This window comes from Pholcus phalangioides, unplaced genomic scaffold, assembly GCF_987345545.1.
Source record: "Pholcus phalangioides strain wild (caught in Gottingen) unplaced genomic scaffold, Ppha-v1.0 ptg000037l_1, whole genome shotgun sequence".
NCBI classification, from domain to species: Eukaryota; Metazoa; Arthropoda; class Arachnida; order Araneae; family Pholcidae; genus Pholcus; species Pholcus phalangioides.
In genome coordinates, this window is record NW_028301624.1 from 1,180,918 (window position 1) to 1,199,661 (window position 18,744).

General features: G+C 35.9%; 1 protein-coding gene across 1 annotated transcript in view; it reads left to right on the plus strand.

The window, feature by feature from the left end:
• Positions 1–2,430: 2,430 nt before the first annotated feature.
• Positions 2,431–18,744, plus strand: part of gammaCOP (coat protein (coatomer) gamma) — a 41,149-nt gene continuing 24,835 nt past the window's right edge. The window contains exons 1-8 of the mRNA XM_089253383.1: positions 2,431–2,672; positions 8,357–8,409; positions 13,550–13,630; positions 13,795–13,946; positions 14,825–14,849; positions 15,005–15,055; positions 17,392–17,484; positions 18,515–18,601. Of these exons, the coding sequence (XP_089109509.1) occupies positions 2,633–2,672; positions 8,357–8,409; positions 13,550–13,630; positions 13,795–13,946; positions 14,825–14,849; positions 15,005–15,055; positions 17,392–17,484; positions 18,515–18,601 (582 nt within the window). The 5' untranslated portion in view covers positions 2,431–2,632. The remainder of the gene's footprint in view (positions 2,673–8,356; positions 8,410–13,549; positions 13,631–13,794; positions 13,947–14,824; positions 14,850–15,004; positions 15,056–17,391; positions 17,485–18,514; positions 18,602–18,744) is intronic.

Below are 18,744 nucleotides of genomic sequence, written 5' to 3' on the forward strand. Positions count from 1 at the left end.
GGAATCGAACTGTATGTCGCCATTGCCGGACAGTGAGAGATTGGTGGTTTGATTCCCCATAGAGGAATGTGAATTTTCTTTCCGAACTACATCTCGATTTCCGCTTGGTTATCCAGGCTTTTGTACTTCGTATGAACAGCGAAGAGTGAAATCGTTTCTCTCTATTAGTCGTTGTTCGTGTTTATTTGTATGGTGCAATGTACACCTATTAAGCAGACAAATTTAAGCGTTGTGTCATATAAATTGATGAGAACAAAAATGACTTGTCTAAAGCTGCCTTGTGGTATCTAATTAGTAAGTGTGCACCTGGCCTAATGTGTTAGAAGTAGAAAACCACTACAAATGTGAGCGCATTAAAATACATTTAACAAAACAGGTGTTAAACATGAAAAATATGTCAAATGAACACTTGTCCTGCATTTGTAGTCATCATCATTACCAGGGCTGTAGTCAGAAACTTATTTCGAAAAGTGACAGCTAGTATTTCAGGGCGAGGGGGGGGGGACAAAGTGATAGAAAAAGAAGACTCAACCATATTATTCCATGAAAATCTATTATTTTCTAACATTTCAGGGGATTCCCTCTTGCAATGTCTTAGATGGACGTAGTGATACATTATAATGGTTTTAGAGTGAAATGGTCTTTAAACATGATTTGGATCAAGTTTACAAATTCAATTAAGCTTTTGAAACTGAAGTGGGTTTCTCTCAGTCCAATACATTGATAGGAAATAGGCCTTTTTCTGATATGACCCTGCCTTCCTTATTTTACATAGTGAAATGAAAAAGGCAGGGTCATGTCTCCAGTGGTGTACAAGGTAACGCACTTGACTGGCTTGCCATTATCTACTTTGCCACTCACCAACTCCGGTCATATTGCCATATGCCAACTGCCTACCCATGGAGGTGGGGGGAAATGAAGGCGTCATCTATCAATGGTTGTCCTGAACTCGGTGGGTAAAGAACTTGTTTTGTCTGTTCTTCCCCTGGATTGAACCTGCGGACACTTGTGGTAACTTTAATGATGGAAGACGAGAATATGCTCGTATCTTACACCACCGTACTTCTTAGGCTACAAGAGGACCTGAGTTTGATTATCGGCGGAGATCAGGTGGCTTTTCTTTCAGAATTTACCTTGGCATAACACCTAGAAAAAAGATCTACTTCCTTGATGTATTTGGACTGGCAAAAGCCATCTCAATCTCGCTACTGTTGCACTTGGGGAGGGGGCGGACATTTGCTGAAGTTACGGGGTTTACTGATCAGTGCTTATCTAGCACTGTTATGGTTATCTAGGTGGTCGTGCCCGGGCACGGCCCGAGGACCGCAAGAGAAAATGGGCCTCACATAAATGAGATTTGGTTGAAATTTTCTGGAATTTACCTGGTAGGGTCTCAGAAAAACTATTTGGCCTGGGGACCCATGATGCTCTTAAGACGGCCCTGGCCGGGGGTGCAGTGGACAGTCGAGCACCCACATTATTTAGTAGCACTGGTCTGAGCACCCCTGGGATTATCTGAATTCAGAAATCAAAACCTCCTATGTAAAGATCAAATCGGCCACCCACATGTCTAAAACATTTCCGACGCATATTCTACTAAATTCTCTACCTCAGTGCCCCACACCACAGCGCATGAAATAAGGAAAGTAGGGTCATGTCTCCAGTGGTGTATAGGGTAGCGCACTTTCCCAGTTTGCAAGAGGATTCGAATTCGATTACTGTGGTGAAACCACATGACTTTTTCAAGTAATATGAAAATGTCCCGCAAAATCAGGGCTATATGGTCACCTCAGTCATGATTATCATATTATAATTCATAAGTTACAAAAAATATATCCTTCATCCTCGATTTTAGTAAAGAATAAAAAATCAAGTTATGAGTCCTTGAAGAAAAAAAAAGATCTTCACAAATCAATGATGGTCACCAATAGGGTGATCATACGTCCCGTATTTCCCGGGACAGTCCCGGTTTTTTCCCTTTTTCTGCCCGTCCCAACTTTTTGGCAAAAGTGTCCCGGTTTTTCCCGTTTTTTACATGACGACTACTTGGATTTTTATTCTTTATTGAAGTCAAAGATCCGAATTATTTTTCAACTCATAAATTATATTATTATAATTACAATTATAAATAAGTGCATCAATCTTGGTGAACGTTTTATTTCGTGAACTACTTTTAATCCACTGCGATTTGCTGTAATGCTCCATTTCCCGCTATTGCGATTTTTCCGTAATTTCAGCAATATTTGGCAACTTTCTTCACTTTTGGCGTCATTCATGGTGATAATTGGCAATGTCCCGTATTTTCCTGTATTTAGAATCCCAATTTGCCGTATTTCTCTCGAGGAAATATGGTCAGCTTAGTCAACAAGTACAAGGATGCCCCGTAAAATTTGGGTAATATGGTCACAATGTTTTACAAAGATAATTTTGAATAATGAGTGGCAACACATCGCGTAATGCTACGTATTTGTCGTCTACAGTGTATGTATATATAAAACAACAAAAAAAAAAAAAAAATAATAATAAGAGTATGTGTTTTGTTTGACGTGGAGGAGAAGCTGTTTTTTTCTTTTGAGCGAATAAAATTTTAATCGCGAATAAAATTAATTAATTAATTCCTGGCAGACGGAGAATGTACGTGATACGAAGAGATAAGAAAGAGGAAGAAGAAGGTGATCAATTAATTAATTTATTTTCAAAAAACAGCACGTGATGTTGTCGTCCGGGGAATAAGGGCTCATAAGATTCGCAACCCGTTGCCTCATTTTAGGGTTAAATATCCCGGCGTTTGTGTCACTTTTGTGGTCCGTAACGCGAATATTTCGTGTGTTTCGAGTTGAACGATCTCCGCTTCGCCCCCGAAATGAGGTTTTTCTCCGACCGGTGGCGTAAGTTGAATCGGTCTCGATACCACCTCCTCCCTTTAAATTCATTTCTACGTGTTATGCTATTATATTTGAAATAATTTTTTCTAGTTAATATTGTGATAATAGTTTTGTATTGGGTTGTATTTTTTGATCAAAATGATCAAATTCTCTTTTAAAATGCTGTTTCAGTCCCGATTAGGAATCCTTCAATGATGGGTTCTTCGTGTTATGTTTCAAACTGTAACTCCATCGGTAGCCGGGTTTTTATTGTTTTTTCCCTATTCTATTAACTAATGTAAATCATGGGCGGGGAGTGGTAGAGGGTGATGCCACTCTCATCCTTTCAACGTTGATCAAATAACACATTTTGATACCGAAGCCGACCCAGTCCTTCAAGTCTATCCTCTCCGTTTACATTGCTTGCCGAATTCCAGGTGTAATCAGGGCGAGACCTTGAATTGTACAAACTACGTGGTCGCAGAAAGTGCCAACTGGAGGGGCCGGTTTTTTTTTTATCACCAAAATATTATTTGCTTAGCCTTAATACCTTCTAACTTCGTAGAATGACAGCTAGCAGTCATTTTGACTGAAATACGAAAAAAATAGACACAAATTATTTTTCTTTCCCGTAACTTCTAGGCATTACTTTTCATTAAATCTGAGTTTTGGAATCGTTCATTAATTTCCAATTGTCATCAATCCCGATTTTCAATTATTTTTTGTTGTATGCACAGTCTTATAAGTTGCTGCTTAATGTGATTATATCAGGACTCTGGGATTCTGATAACAATAACTGAATGATAATTATACCGGAAAAGATTCTGTTCGAAATTATGGTGACCATGCATCCTGTTTGGTCGAACGGAATGTATGGTAAACAGGTATTTGTAAAACGGGATGACTGTTGTTTTTTTCACCCACATTATTTGTTGCAATCACTCAATTTTTTTCTTTTTTAATTTTAAAAAGGGGATTTCTTTTTTTCCTCCTTTAAGCTAAAATCCTTCATTTTTTTATTCACCTCCTTGTGAGGCACCCAAAAGCAGAATGACTTTGACTGACTGGAAATGTCCTGTGGTAAAAATTCTCTGTGGCGAGACTTACAGAGAGCAACAGGCCTAATAATCAATCATTACACTTCACTCATGGTTAGTAAAATCGACGGCAGATGCCAGCACACTATATATATAAAGAATTATACAGAAGAAAACTTCATGTTAGGTTCGTAACATGTACACACGCATTCTGGCATGCAGAGATTCAATAGAAATTCTGCAGAGGAATGTGTGCGAGGTGCATGCACAGTTAAATGGTAATGATAAAAATTTCTATAATTTAATGTTTTCTGCATTTTCCTTAAAATTCTTCTTTAAAAAGATTGTTCTGTAATAGCACTGATTGCGATTTCAGCATATTCTGCTGTGGGGCATGTTAGAAGACAGATTATTTAACTGTTCTTGAAGTAGGGTGAGCTTTCTTTGGAAATAATATCAGAGGACTGGTGTTGTGAATTCACCTTGGACTCGTTGCACACCTGGAATTGCAAGGAGAGATGATGGAAAACTCACCAAGAAGAATTGTTGTGCTACCTTGAAATAACCGAATCCAGAGTAGGCAAAGTACAAGATCTGTGTCTGCAATCATATCTTACTTGGTATTCTATGAGAAACAAAATTTATATAGGTTCTTTCAAATCAATACCTAAACCTCATTCAAATTGGTAGCAGTAGAGGGTCAGTTGCAATGGTGTGAAAAAAGTCGCATCAGCTGGAAAATAGATGACTATGGGCCATTCAAGTATTACGTAAGCAGATTTTCAGCCATTTTTGACCCCTCCCCCTTGTCAGTAAAACACTGACTTCCCCGTCAGCAGCTTAGAATATTTCATATTTTCAAAAAGGAGTGGTTGATGACGTAAGCAACCTTCAAACCCCCTCCCCCCCTCCCTTGTCATAAAAAGTCAGCAAATCTGAAACCCCCCTTGATGCTGACGTAACACGTGAATGACCCCCTAGAAAAAAAATGCCTCAACTAACTGTCAAGGAACAGCGGGGAAACTGAAGATAGCTACGATAAATTCATGTGAAGAAGAACACCTCAATGATAAGAAAATCAATGAATGAGACCCGGCCCCTAGGATGGGGTCTTTTGCATGTATCCTAGCTAGATTTTTCACAGGTCCTTCCATATTAAATTTATAGTGTGAAAAAAAATGAGAATCATATCTGGCCCTCCCAGGCTGCAGCACTGTCGGTTCTACTTTTGTGAGGGGGGTCCCATGCCCGTTTGACTCATGTCCATAAGTGACCTAACCTCATGAGGTTTTGTACCGCACAATATATGAATTTTGAAGATAAGTGGTAAATATGTGTAGGCTGCGTTACTTTCAGCTAGTATGAGACTATGAGCACATCACTTTGCGTAGGGCCTATGGTGGTGCTGAATGGAACTCAGACTAGCTCAGTAAATTCTAGCCCAGTGGTCTAGAGACCAATCCTATTTAAAAATTTTTGTTCAGTATAAATTTATGGAAAAAAATCATTTCAATATGTAGGAAGGGTCTCGCTTCTTGATGAGCGTTAGACCTTAGATAAAACAGGGGAGCCACGAGAAAAGAATATGGTCCGAAGGGGCCCACGGGCAGAAAAAATGTCGAGAAAAACTGGTTTAAACAATCCAGAACTCTGTCTTGCAACATGAAAGTTTTTCGATTCTGTGAGAGGAAATGAAATTTTGGATGAAGCGTTAATATTATGCAAAAACCATATTTAGCCCTTGCCTATTGTGTTAATGGAAGAATAAATGTTTATCTTATATACAGTAAAACCTCGTTAAGTCTTCGCCCTGATAAGTCGTCACTCCGTGACGACATTCATCATTTTTCTTCAGACCCTTCCAGTTCTCATAGACCACAATGTTATTAAATCTTCGTTTACTCGTCACTAATTTCGGTTTAGTCATCACTATGAAAAAGTTTAAGAAAGAGGAACAAACTATTTTTATGGCTCCCATGAAAAAAGAGCTTGTTAACAGCATTGCCATATGTTTAAAAGTCACCATAAAATCCTATATACCCAAACGGAACAGTTTAGGTAACGAAAGTTACACTGGGAAGTTCATTTGCAGAATAAGGTTTTTGGAACGTTGGGGACTGTTCAAGCTAGATCGCATTTTTGCATGGGCTCTACTGGAGAAACCGCGAGACACCCAGGCTCTCTCGCAAGATGTATCGTAAGCACTTCGGCTCCCCCAGGACATCTCTGGCAAAACCAAAATTTATTGATGTGTCAAAGATTACATATAGTGCAAGGAAATCAAAAATTATGTAAATCGGAGAATCAAATTAATCAAGTCAAAGTGCAACGCGCGGGCTCGGATAATAAATAATCATAGAAAGCATGGGCTCTTCTAATTTAGGGCTTGAAATTTAAACAAAATATCTTTCATTCAATCAAATATTATATCAAAAATTCTTTCCCAAGTTGAGGTCTTCCGTTTACTTTTCCCAGCCCAGGGACCCTCCACTAAGTCAAAAGTGTTCGAGATTACTTTGTAGTTGTCTCATGAACTACTGATGAAGAATTAAAATACTAAAACTCTCTCTCTCTAAATTTGATGTCTATGTAAAATTAAAGTGAAATAGAGGGTTCTATTATGAAGAAAGCTACTTAGAGCTACTTATAGCTTTAGACTAACAGAGCAACTGTTAGCATAAATTAAAAATTATTAGTAAAAATCAAAGTACGTTTTACCACAATAATTTAAGTAATAAAAGATAAAAAAAGGTAAAAAATTGCTATTATATTTATTCTTTCGCGATCTATAAATTTTATTAATATTGTTATTTTGATTCATATTTAATAAATTTCATATTACTTTAAATTTATATGATTTTTATAACATTGCACATTAAAACTGACGGAACTCCTCTTAAGTCGTTACTCCGCTTAAGCCGTCATAATTTTTCGATAACTTGAGGTGACGACTTATCGAGGTATTACTGTATATATATATATATGTATGTTAAGGTAAAAGCCAGAAGAGTAACCCCCCGCAAGTTGGTGAAAGCCCGAAAAACACTTGTAAATGTTTACATTTCAAACCAAGCACTTCGGTAAATGCTGATATTTACCAACTATCATGAAAATTAGTAAAACTGCAAATTTTCCAATTTTCATAAATTTTTAAATTTGCGAGGCCTGTTCATAAATCACAATGATTCTGATGTTAATTAAAATTATAATTAATTAGTCGTTCAAATTAGGTTTTACTGGTTCTACCACTCTTTGGGCTTTTACCGTAACATATACAGTGAAACCTGTATGAAACCGAGCGTCAACAGACTGAAATAATATTCCGTTTTAGACAGATTTATATTTTGTAAAGGTGCAGATATAAGCACTAATCATTGAACAGACCATCTCATACAGTGTCTTTCGTAAACAGGTTTCACTGTATATATATAATTTATACACAGTCAAAAAGTTTGAAAAACTGGTGGCAGATGGCAGCACTACACATAACAATCATTACAAGGAAACAAAAAAAACTTCACGTCACGTTTCATTACACGCACACTCCCGCATGTACAGATTCGTTGGGGGTTCCGCGGGGTGGGGGGGTGCATGTGTGGTGTAGCAGTAGTAGGTAGGGCCTCCAAAAAATGGCTCGGGGATCCGTGATGTTCTTAAGTCAGCCACCTTGTTGGGCAATTTGCCTGTTGTGGCATTGTATTTGTATTCAAAACTCTTTTTCTCAAACTCTATTTCTCAAAAAACTCTATATCTTGAAAAATCATTGCATTTCTGTACTAAATCAATGAATTTTCACCTCTGTCGAAGTAATTTTCGAAAAACTCTCAAAGGCCAATCCCAATGACAGTAAAAAGAAAACACAATTCCTTTTCTATCTTTTCTTCGCTGGTGAAAGGAACTAATAAGAAAGGATTATTCGTATTACCACCCATTGTGTTGATGGATTTTGTCGGTCATGGGGGAATACTGTGATTGACAGAGGGGTGGATGGCTTTGTTCAGCATGGCAGAAAGTCAGCCATCAGACAATTCAAAGTTACTTCAAGGAAGCTACAGGTTTCTAACCAATCATCTCAGTGATGAAGGAATCAGATCTGGCGAACCAGTCGAATTTCAATGAATCTCAGAATAATGTTGAACATGGAGTTTCGGATTATTTTAACTGAAAAGTATGCGAAAAAAGTTTGAACATATTTTAGTGTATTTGCATATAGTGTGATTGAACATTGATTGTACGTATAACTTAACCAATAAATTTCATCAGTATGTAGTAAAATATAGTACAGTATTTTTTAGTTTATAAATCAATTAATTTTTTTGGAGTGTTTTTCCTTTCTTACTAAAATCTCTATTTCTCGAAAATTCTATTTCAAAATTTTTTTCCTGTCCCGTCAGTTTCGAGATAGAGAGGTTTGACTTGTATGCATATTTATATATTTTTTTTCTTTCTTTTTAGGCAATGGTAGCAACCCCTTCCACAACTTGGAGAAGACTACTGTGCTTCAAGAGGTCTGTATAATACTTATTTATTTGACATGAACATTTACATAAAACATTACAAACGAACAATCAAAGAACAAAAAACAACAAAGAAAAGAATATTGAGCACATGCATTATGTGCCTCTACAAGACAACTGTCCTTCCAGGAGGCCAAACATGTTAAACACTTGACATTGACCTTCACTGCCTCCATTCGATAGATCAAATGTGTAACATATTTGCGTATTTATCCTGTTAATTTAAACTGCTTAAAAAAATCAAAATACTGTGTGATTCTCATCACTGTATTGACTTAATTCAATAAAGTATGTCCACAAACTCGCTCTACAGCCCTGTTCACATATGCAAATGTTGCGGTAGCATTGGGAGTGCTAGCACCTGCTTGACTACTTTTTTCCTTCATAAGGAAAAATGGAGAGCAATCATTGGTGAAAATTCTTGAAGCAGGTTTTAAATCCGCTTTTTCTATTTCCCATGTGAACAGAGCTTATGTGTTGTTTTTCAGCCCCCAAATTGCGTGAATGGGATGATAATTTGCAATGATCTACGAAGTGACCAACAAAAGTCTTACTTGTGAGGACCCACCGACAGTATGTCAGAGAGACTTACATTGTCTCTCTCAGATTTTATATATATATATATATATATATATATATATATATATATATATATATATATATATAGGAAGACTGTGATTGGGCACGAAAAAGAAACCGCAGTCAAGCATATTTATTTATTACCCGACAAAGAAACCGGATCTTTTTCTTTCAGCATATGTAGATACATCATTATAGTGAATCTCCTATTGTTTTGACTATTATTCTTTTTAACTAAGGGCTGTATTCACCAACATGGTTTAAACTGTAGTCACAATTTTTGTATAAGAGATCAACATAGATTGGTTAAAGACATGAATTTAACCAATCCGTGTAGATCATTTATCAAAAAACTGTGACTGTAGTTTAAACCATGTCGGTGAATACCGCCTTAAATGTACCGAACTAGTCAGGAAAGATAGTCTACTATGTGTATTAGGGTGGCTCTTATTTTTCAACTTTTTAAAAGTTTTGCTCCCCCCACCCATCTTGTTTTAATCAAAAAAAAATTACTATCTGTATAAAATTTTATCTCGATCAGACATGCTAGGTGACCTTCAAATGCCCTGAAGTTGAATTATAGTAAGAAATGTTAATTCCCTATATATATACACAATGATCAATTCTGTTCGAAAGTGGTCTTCCTTATTTTGACCATTTTTTTTCTTTGAGAAGGACACATCCAGGCAATCCCAAAAATTGAATAATAACATTGTGAATCCAATTTTCCCGAAAAATTGGTCTCCAGCAACAATCTGTGAAACCAATCGTAAAAAAATATCCAACTGCTAGCAAGTTCTTTTTTTTCTTTTTTTTTACATTTTTGTCACTAAAACCTTCCCTAAGCACGCACCACGCAGTATAACATAGGGCCATATGTAATGGTACAATCAGCATTTGTATATATGTTACTGCCAAAATATTAAGTTTGATACTTTGCTAACTGACCGGCCCAGTTGATCTGGCCAATGTCCAAAATTCAGGCTTTCGCCGTCCCATGTGTGTTGATCCTTATACGTCCATATATATGGATCACTAAAATATAAATATTCAGATTCCTCTTTTATCATTAGGGTTGCCATAGCTAACCGTAACAATTATGATTAGCTATGGCTAATTATAAATGGCTATAATTATCAATGAAAAATATGTCAATGCATCGATGATCCCAAATCATGGTGATCAATGTATATGGGCTGGTGAAAGCTCGGATTTCGGACATTAGCCAGATCAGCTGGTCAGTTCATGAAAAGGCCAAATTCGGACTTTGGCAGCAACATGCATATTTGTCATTGAAAATATACAAGAGAAAAATTATATTTTTTAATGAGGAGAAAGAAAAAATATATAATATAAAACAATAATATGAAAAATATAAAAATGATTTTAAAAAAATGATAAAAGTAATAAAAACAGGAAAAGAAAAATAGTGGAAGGAGTAAAAAAAAGGTAAGCATGTAAATAAATAAAAAAAATAGAAAATGAAATAATAAATATGATAGAAACAACAAGAAAGGGGAAGAAAAAAAGAAACAACAAGAAAGGGGAAGAAAAAAAGAAACAACAAGAAAGGGGAAGAAAAAAAGAAACAACAAGAAAGGGGAAGAAAAAAACAAGCCTCAGTCCTTTATGGTGTATACTCAAAACAGACTAATCTTCGAAGGGCACACAGAGTCTGTTTGGGTGCACCAATTTTGATGGTACTGGTGGCCATAGATTGACAGCTTTCGCAGATCGTGTGCAATTGTAGTTCTCTGAGTTGTCACTTTTGCACACTCAAAGATCAGATGTTCGTGATCCTCCTTTTCTTTGCCACAACTGTATAAGTCACTCTTTGCGAGGTTAAATCTCTCAAGATAGGATTTGAAGTTGCCTTGTCCCAGTTAAAAACTGGGTGAGATAGAAATCAGAAGACAAATAAGGTTGCTTCAATCGATATTGTACAGTTGGAAAAAAAGCGTTTTGTCCATTTGGCAGTATTGGATTTTAAATATTCAGTGTTCTGACTTTTCTCAATTTCCCAGCTGTGTAGGCGTTTCCAGAACGAATATGGTAGTTTACATACTTCAGTAATTTTTAATTTTAATAAATCCTCTTTGAGGAAAAAATAATGATCACTGTTCATTCATTCACATTATTTTTGATTCTATAAAAATTATTGCTGTGAATAAGAATGTATTTCTTATAGAAGTTGTGTGCGTTAATTAAAAAAACCTGATGTCTCTCAAATTTTTCCTGATATTTCAGGTATTTTTTGAATTTGAACAATTTTTTTGGCAAATTGGATTCAGAATGTTTTTAAGCAATTGCTGGGGTTGCCTGGATGTGTCCTCATAAATTTCTCTAAGAATAAAAAAAGAGATGGGGGAAAAGTACCGCTTTTGAATGGAATTAATCATTTAATATAGGGAATTAACATTTCTTTTTTTTTCATACTATGTTCCAACTTTAAGGTGTTTGAGGGTTGCCTAGCAGTTCAATTGAGCTAAAATTTTGCACAGATCATTTTTTTTTTTTTTTTTTTGATTGGAACAGGAGAGAGCAACAAAAATTTTAACGTTCAAAAATTTTCCTATACCTAACTGCCACCCTAATGTATATGCTACCTTCTTTATCATTGAAATGTGTTCTTTTGCTATTTGCCTTTATCATAGATTCTCTCATGTGTTAGTGTCAGGAAAAGGATGCTAGAAAAGTAGCACTTAGTCTAAGTTCTTGTTTTGCAAACTGGCTAATGTCTTTCTCAGAAAATTTTTTGGGCTCCAATGCTGCAATGCTTTTCTTATGTGAAGGAGCAGGTGCGGCTTGGGCTCACCTGGCACGTGGGCACAAAGTCTTATGAAAATGACCTTGATGAGAGCGGCTTGGAAGGCTTTAGGGCCTGACTCTGGGATAAACCTGCTTTTGCATCTACCCAAAGCCATACACTTGACCATGCATTCCTCTTTTGTGCAAATCATCCTTTGTTTGGTCCATAATTATTTCACCACTCTTAATTATGATGCCAGACAACTTTTTCCACATTACAGCTTTCATTGATGAGCAATGATATTTGCCTTCCTTTTATGATTGAATTTTTTACGTAAGTTGAACGGTTGTTACAACGTAAAGTTGAACATTGTTAACGCCAAAACACCTTACCTATCTTGAGAGGTTCCCTTCCCAGAACAGAAACTATAGGAGTGGGGGGGGGGGTTTCTGGTGCTCCAGGCCCTGGACAAGACAGAATCTGGATGATTTCTTTGACTGCTCCTGCGGGCACCAATATGTACACTTGATCCTTCTAATAGAGTCAATTCTTGTTTCTGGTGTTACAGCCCCTGGCCATGTCTGTTCCCCTCAAGTTTACTCAAAATCCTTGTTGTCAAGGTATGTCTCAAAAAAGAGTGACAGCACTGGTTTCTTGAAACTTCATTATTCAAAATTTTAAAAATTTATGAGTGAACTAGGCTGCCATTCCTTACAACCTGCTGACTTGGTGCACAGCACCCCCTTGCATGCTTGTTTGAGCTGCCCCCAGAAAGGAGGGGAAGAATGCATATGGGTATTATCCATTGAGTGAGCCAGAAATTTCGGGGGAACCACTTTCATATTGGGGGAAACCAAAGTGATAGAACAATAGATTTGGCCATCTTTTTTCCGGTCATTTTATCACATTTCAGGGGGACCAACCCCCACCCCCCGGGCTACGGCCTTGGTCTGGACTATAAGGCAAGCGTTCCAATATTCCCTGGTTAAATTTTGCCAGAAGTTTGATTGGTAGCTGGGTTACCTTCGGGCTGGCATTATTGTGCAACAAAGCAACACCTACATGCGACATTCCAAAAAAAAAATTTTATGATACGACACACACACACAGATGTCGTGACATCTAGTAATGACTTGGTGTTCAAGGAACATAATTAAGTGGTAGTTTTTCTTATTGAAAAAGAATGGTGAACATGAAACTGTAAGAATGAACCAAATGGCAATCTTACTTCCTTATCAAGAATTTTTCTAATAATGAATGTGATGAGCATTGCAACAACACCCATATTGTGCAGCGTAAAACACCATGCGGGGCGCGGTAGCCCGGTCGATAAGATGCTCGCCTAAAGTACCAAAGGATGTTTAGAGGTGTCGCGAGTTCGATACCCAGCTCGTCCTTGTCAGAAAACTTTCCTGACACAGGGGTACAACAAAAAACGGCGACTTGACCGCAGCAAAAATTGCTACCGCAGGGAGTCCCCCATCGAGGGGTTAGCGCACCAACCTCTCGATGAGTATGAAAAACAAGCCTGCCGTTCGAATCGGCAATAAATTGTAGGTCCCGGTCTAATTAGCCCTCGTGTGCAGAAAATGACTGTGGTGCGACAAAAATGATCAAATGATAAAACACCATGCTCTGCTTTTGTGTAATTTGCTGTGGTTTTTTTTTCTGCAGCTTTCATCTTTTAATGTGATCACAGTTTAGAAATTTGCTCTCTTATTACTGCCAGCAAGACATTATTTTTGAACACTTTTTTTTTATTCTCATTGTATTTTATTGTTTTTTTTTATGTATCATTTTCAGGCAAGAACTTTCAACGAGACTCCCTTGAATCCAAGAAAATGCACTCAAATATTAACAAAGATTATTTATATTTTGAATCAGGTAAAAACATATTGTTTAAAGTGAAATTTGCATTCATTAAACACAGCTCTCGAAATAGGTTTCATAATTATAGAGTAGTGTCTATCACATTTAATCATCTGAAATTTGAGAGAGCTCACGTGTCAACATGGTAATTAATGCTTTTCAATAATTTTGAAATACAGGGAGAACAGCTGGGAACTGTGGAAGCTACAGAAACTTTTTTCGCTATGACCAAGCTATTCCAGTCAAACGACCCAGTACTTCGTCGCATGGTGTACCTAGGAATAAAGGAACTTGCAAAAATATCGGAGGATGTCATAATAGTTACCAGCAGGTATTTGTTTCTAAGTCAAATTCTTTCTAGTCTCTCTGTTAACTCTAGAATGACAAAAACTGTTATTTTGGCTGCAGAGCTACTTTGACATGCGATGACATCCAAACGATTTACCTCAGGTTATTAAAATTTCATTAATTTTTTTTCATTCTGTTAAGACACTTAAATTCCTAAAATATAAATGTTTTACGTTTCTTAGTTTAAGGGTAAAATGAAGTTGTAATGAACCTTGCCAGCCGGCATTTTGCCACTATGGGTGGTGCAGTGGTAAGATGCTCGTCTTCTATGACCACTATAGAGAAATTTAACAAATATGATTGCAAAGCATGCAGAAATGGGTAGTCTTCACATATCCAAACATTAATATTAAAGGAAGATCCTATTATGGTGTTTCCTTTTCTACAATACCCTTTTGTGCCATTAAAAGGTACATGTTTGAAGAAGGTCATCATCGTACATTAGTCAATTCATTTAGCATTTTTAAGGATATTTGCACTTTTAATGCATAGCATTCACTGGTGCAATGTCGCACAATGAAAAGAATCTTCATTTTTAACGAATTTTACTCAAGGACAGAGCCGAGATGATTCTTGTAATTTTTTATCTCTTCACACTATAAATTAACGATGGGGGAGGGGCTGTTTACGGTTATATTGGTGATACAAGTCAAGCTGACTTTCTCACAGTCACACAAGAACCCTGGGGGATGGGTGCACCATCTATATGGACAAGAACGCACTACAGATTTTAATAATTCTACAAATCTTATGGTTTCTAAATTTAATAGATATATCAGGATTTCTGAGCTTGTATATCAATAAGATGACTGTATAAATTTTTTTGCGGTTTCAATTATATTTCAATTATTATTTTTACAGTTTGACAAAAGATATGACTGGAAAGGTATGTTCATCTCTTAATATTTGTGTATCCCATTAGGTGTTAATTTGTGATGTCTTTAAATAGTTTTCACTTTTATGTATTTTGACGCCTTATTCAAATGATTTTCAAGTTTATTTTGTTCGAATGTAATCATATGAGTGATTACTTATTTATAGGAGGATCAGTATAGAGCAGCTGCGATCAGAGCATTATGTACTATAACAGATGTAAGAACATGCCCTTTTTTATATTTTCATTCAGTATTCAAATTTAACAGCATACTATGAATAGTGATGAGAATAACAAACTCATTTAGTGAATAATGAAAGAGTAAGGGTTTACAAATGTAATTTTCCAGCTGGTTCGAAGTCTTTTGGAGATTTTTCGTTTATCTTAATTTTTAAATTCTTATTAACAGCATAAAATTTCGAATATGTTGTATTTTATGTCATTGGTATTTATTTACCAGCGGTTTTGGTGTTAATTTTTAGAATTTTTTATTTTCAAAAGTCATAGCCGCGGTCTCCTGAATTTTTACTCCATCTCTCGGACTCCAAAAAAGTTCTGATATCTCCTATGTTATGACAGTGATTGTAAAAATCCTTATTTGGTCTGAGAAAATCATTCCCACAGAATTCATCTGACAAAAAAAGTTCCTTTCATTTTTAATCCCTGAAAAATTGTTGCCAAATCACAAAAAAAAACAAAAAAAAAACCCACATTTGTGAGGGGAAAAACAAAATTCACTAAACACTCAGCATCAATTCTGCTTTTTGATATTCGAAACCTACGAGGTAAATTGCATCTGCTTTGACCATGTGTCCCATTTCAGACCTGATGGTGATTTTTTTTGTTGTGATTTGACAGTAGTAATGACTGGTAATTTAACCTACTCTTTAGCTCCTACTAAACCTACTCTTTTATTGGTGCTAATTGGCAATGTCTTGCATGACATCATGTTTTTGCAAATAGGAAAAATCCTTACTATTTTACTTCAATTTATGAAAGTCCCTACATTGTTTTTCAAGAATCCCTTTTATATTTCTTTTTGTAAAAAATTCAGATTCACACGAAAACCTCTCTGATTTTCATTCTCTAAAGTTGACAGCTATGGGATGTGACTGAGTGGAACTGTTGCTTTTTTGTTTTTTGGTTGACATTGAATATTGAAGAACCAGGCGCACCACCACTTCACATCTGAGAAAGATATTTAAGCATTCCCAAAGGATCAGTGTATCTGAAAGTTAATGAATCACTTTACAATCACTGACTAAATATTTCATCCAAATGCCAATTGAACAAATTCAATCCAGTCCTCTACATTTCCTTTCCTCTCTTTTCATCATCGTAAGGTTTTGTTGTAACCCTATGAACCAAAGTCGTTTTTTTTCCTTTCCCCTTCGTTCTAAATTCCTGTTAGTGATTTTTTTCCACATTATATCTTTCTGCTATACACAGTACATGGACGCCCCCTCAGATGCGATCAGCCTTCTTTTATGGCCACCCCTCTGCATAATAAATATATGTATTTTAAACTCCTGATTAACTGTCGCCCCTCTCTTCTACTGTATACTCTTTTATTTACTCACTAGCTATAATTAATACCCGGCGCTGCCTAGGTTTTTTTCAATTTGTGGGAGGATAGTGACAAATATAAAGGTATAAATTATTATACCTAATACTGGCAGCATATTAAAAAAATGACAAACCATTGTAAAGTCATATACACGTCCGAAACACATTGCTAGGGGAACAATGATAACCAAAGTAAACATTCCAAAAGTGATTGATGAGTCCCGGGAACCATTGCTGCCCAACAGTTTTTTGCCCAGCTCTGGCAAACGTTTAAAGTAGCCTATCATTCAAGTCGGATCCCATTTGATATATATGCAAAATTTGATGACAATCTAAAATTATAGATTTGTATAGGAAACATAAACACACAGACAATCAATTTTTATATAGATCTATTGTACTGTTTTTCTTTTTCCATTTATTTTTCTTCTTTCCCCTTCCTTTTTCTAACATGCGGTTATGTTGGGATAAGGTTACCAGATTTATCACTGATACGACAAATAAAAATCATCCAAATTTGTTACCAAAAAACCTGTATGCGAAGAGATTAATTTAAGTGAAAATAACCAATATATGCAATGAGAAATCTGAAATCAAAATTGTAATCAAATATCCACCACAGTTAATTAGTCCATAATTTTTCATTGAGAAGAAAATGCAGCTGGAGATAGCACCAGTATTTTTTAGAGATCATGTTTTATTTTTGCCAAAGGCATTTTTATATATTGATGAAGTGTTTATAATGTTCAACCTGCTAACTGTAACATATATTTCAGAAAAATGCACCAAAATTTAATTTTTTTTCCCTGAATATTTTGCATTGTACAGTTGGTGCTTGTTTTCACTATCATGTGTTGCAACAACCATTTTGTTACGACTACTCTAATTTCTTTAAGAATTGGTAGAAATAAAGTAGATATACAGGAAAAAATATGAATTCAGTCATAATTTCATTTTTATTTGACACATATTTCCATTCTCTTATTAGAGTACTATGTTACAAGCGATTGAGAGATACATGAAGCAGGCTGTTGTAGACAAGAATAGCTCAGTTTCTAGTGCTGCGTTAGTGTCCTCTCTGGTGAGTGAAATTATTTTATTTGGTGATTTTTCAGTGATAAGGATATAAGTAATAACACAAAATCTGTTAAATATGATGGAATGAATTTTTTCCTTACTATGTTTATTGTCAATGCAGCCAATCAATCTTAATATGAATTTTATCTATGAGTAAAAGAAATAATCATTAATGTAGCGATTCAGATGTCAATACAGTGAAATCTTGATATAATGATACTCTGCTGACCTAGTAAAAAACCTTGTTGTAGAGGTATTATCATTACATCGAGAGGCATAAGGCATTTCCAAACAAGACTTTAAAGGAAACAATAAAGGCTTTTGTAGCCATAGTGTAAATTAGAATTAAGCTTAAAAGTTTTCGGATTTTTTGGCAGACGTGAAGTACAGTGTTCATCTTTCGACATTTCATTCGCACGAGTGGCAAACATTTTCAAGAAATCATTACGTAACGGCGGGCAAAAGGCTACTACTTACGCCTTCTCCCTGCTTGAGTCACACTGCCTCGTCGGGATTGGTCTATTGAGCCAGTCTTTCTTCAGCCAGTGGAGAAAACAGACTGGCTCAACAGACAAATCCTGACAAGGCAGTGAAACTCAAGCAGAAAGAAGGGGTAAGTAGTACCCTTTTGCCTGCCGTTAAGTAATGATTTCTTGAAAATGTACACCACTCGTGCGAACGAAATGTAGAAAGACGAAAACTGTACTTCACGTCTACCAAAAGACCCAAAAACTTTTAAACTTAATTCTAAGACTTTAAATACTAGTATTGTAGAAGGATTCATTATATCAAGTAGCATTGTAGTGAGTCTTCACTGTATTTCATTAAATATTTTGTTCACATCTTTTATGAGTAGGCGAGGCAGAATATTTTGCTTTTTGGCTTACCTTTTTCTTTTTGTCTTGAAAATTAAGGGGGAAATATGCCTCTTTAATGCTGAAATCACAAATTTTCCAAAATGTCAATATATATGTGTGTGTATAAAATTATTTTTTGAATATTTAACAAATTATAACTTGCTTTTCTATTTTAAGCATTTGATGAAAGTGAATCCTGAAGTCATTAAACGCTGGGTCAATGAAGCTCAAGAAGCAGTAAATTCAGAAAATATCATGGTTCAAGTAAGTATTACATTTTATCTCATCATTGTTAGACGTCAAATATCCTCATAAGTCATGATGATAGAATTTCTATTCAAGCCACTGGCACAGCATAACATAACCTTACAGGTCTTTGTGCGTTAAAATTCAATAATTCAAGCCAC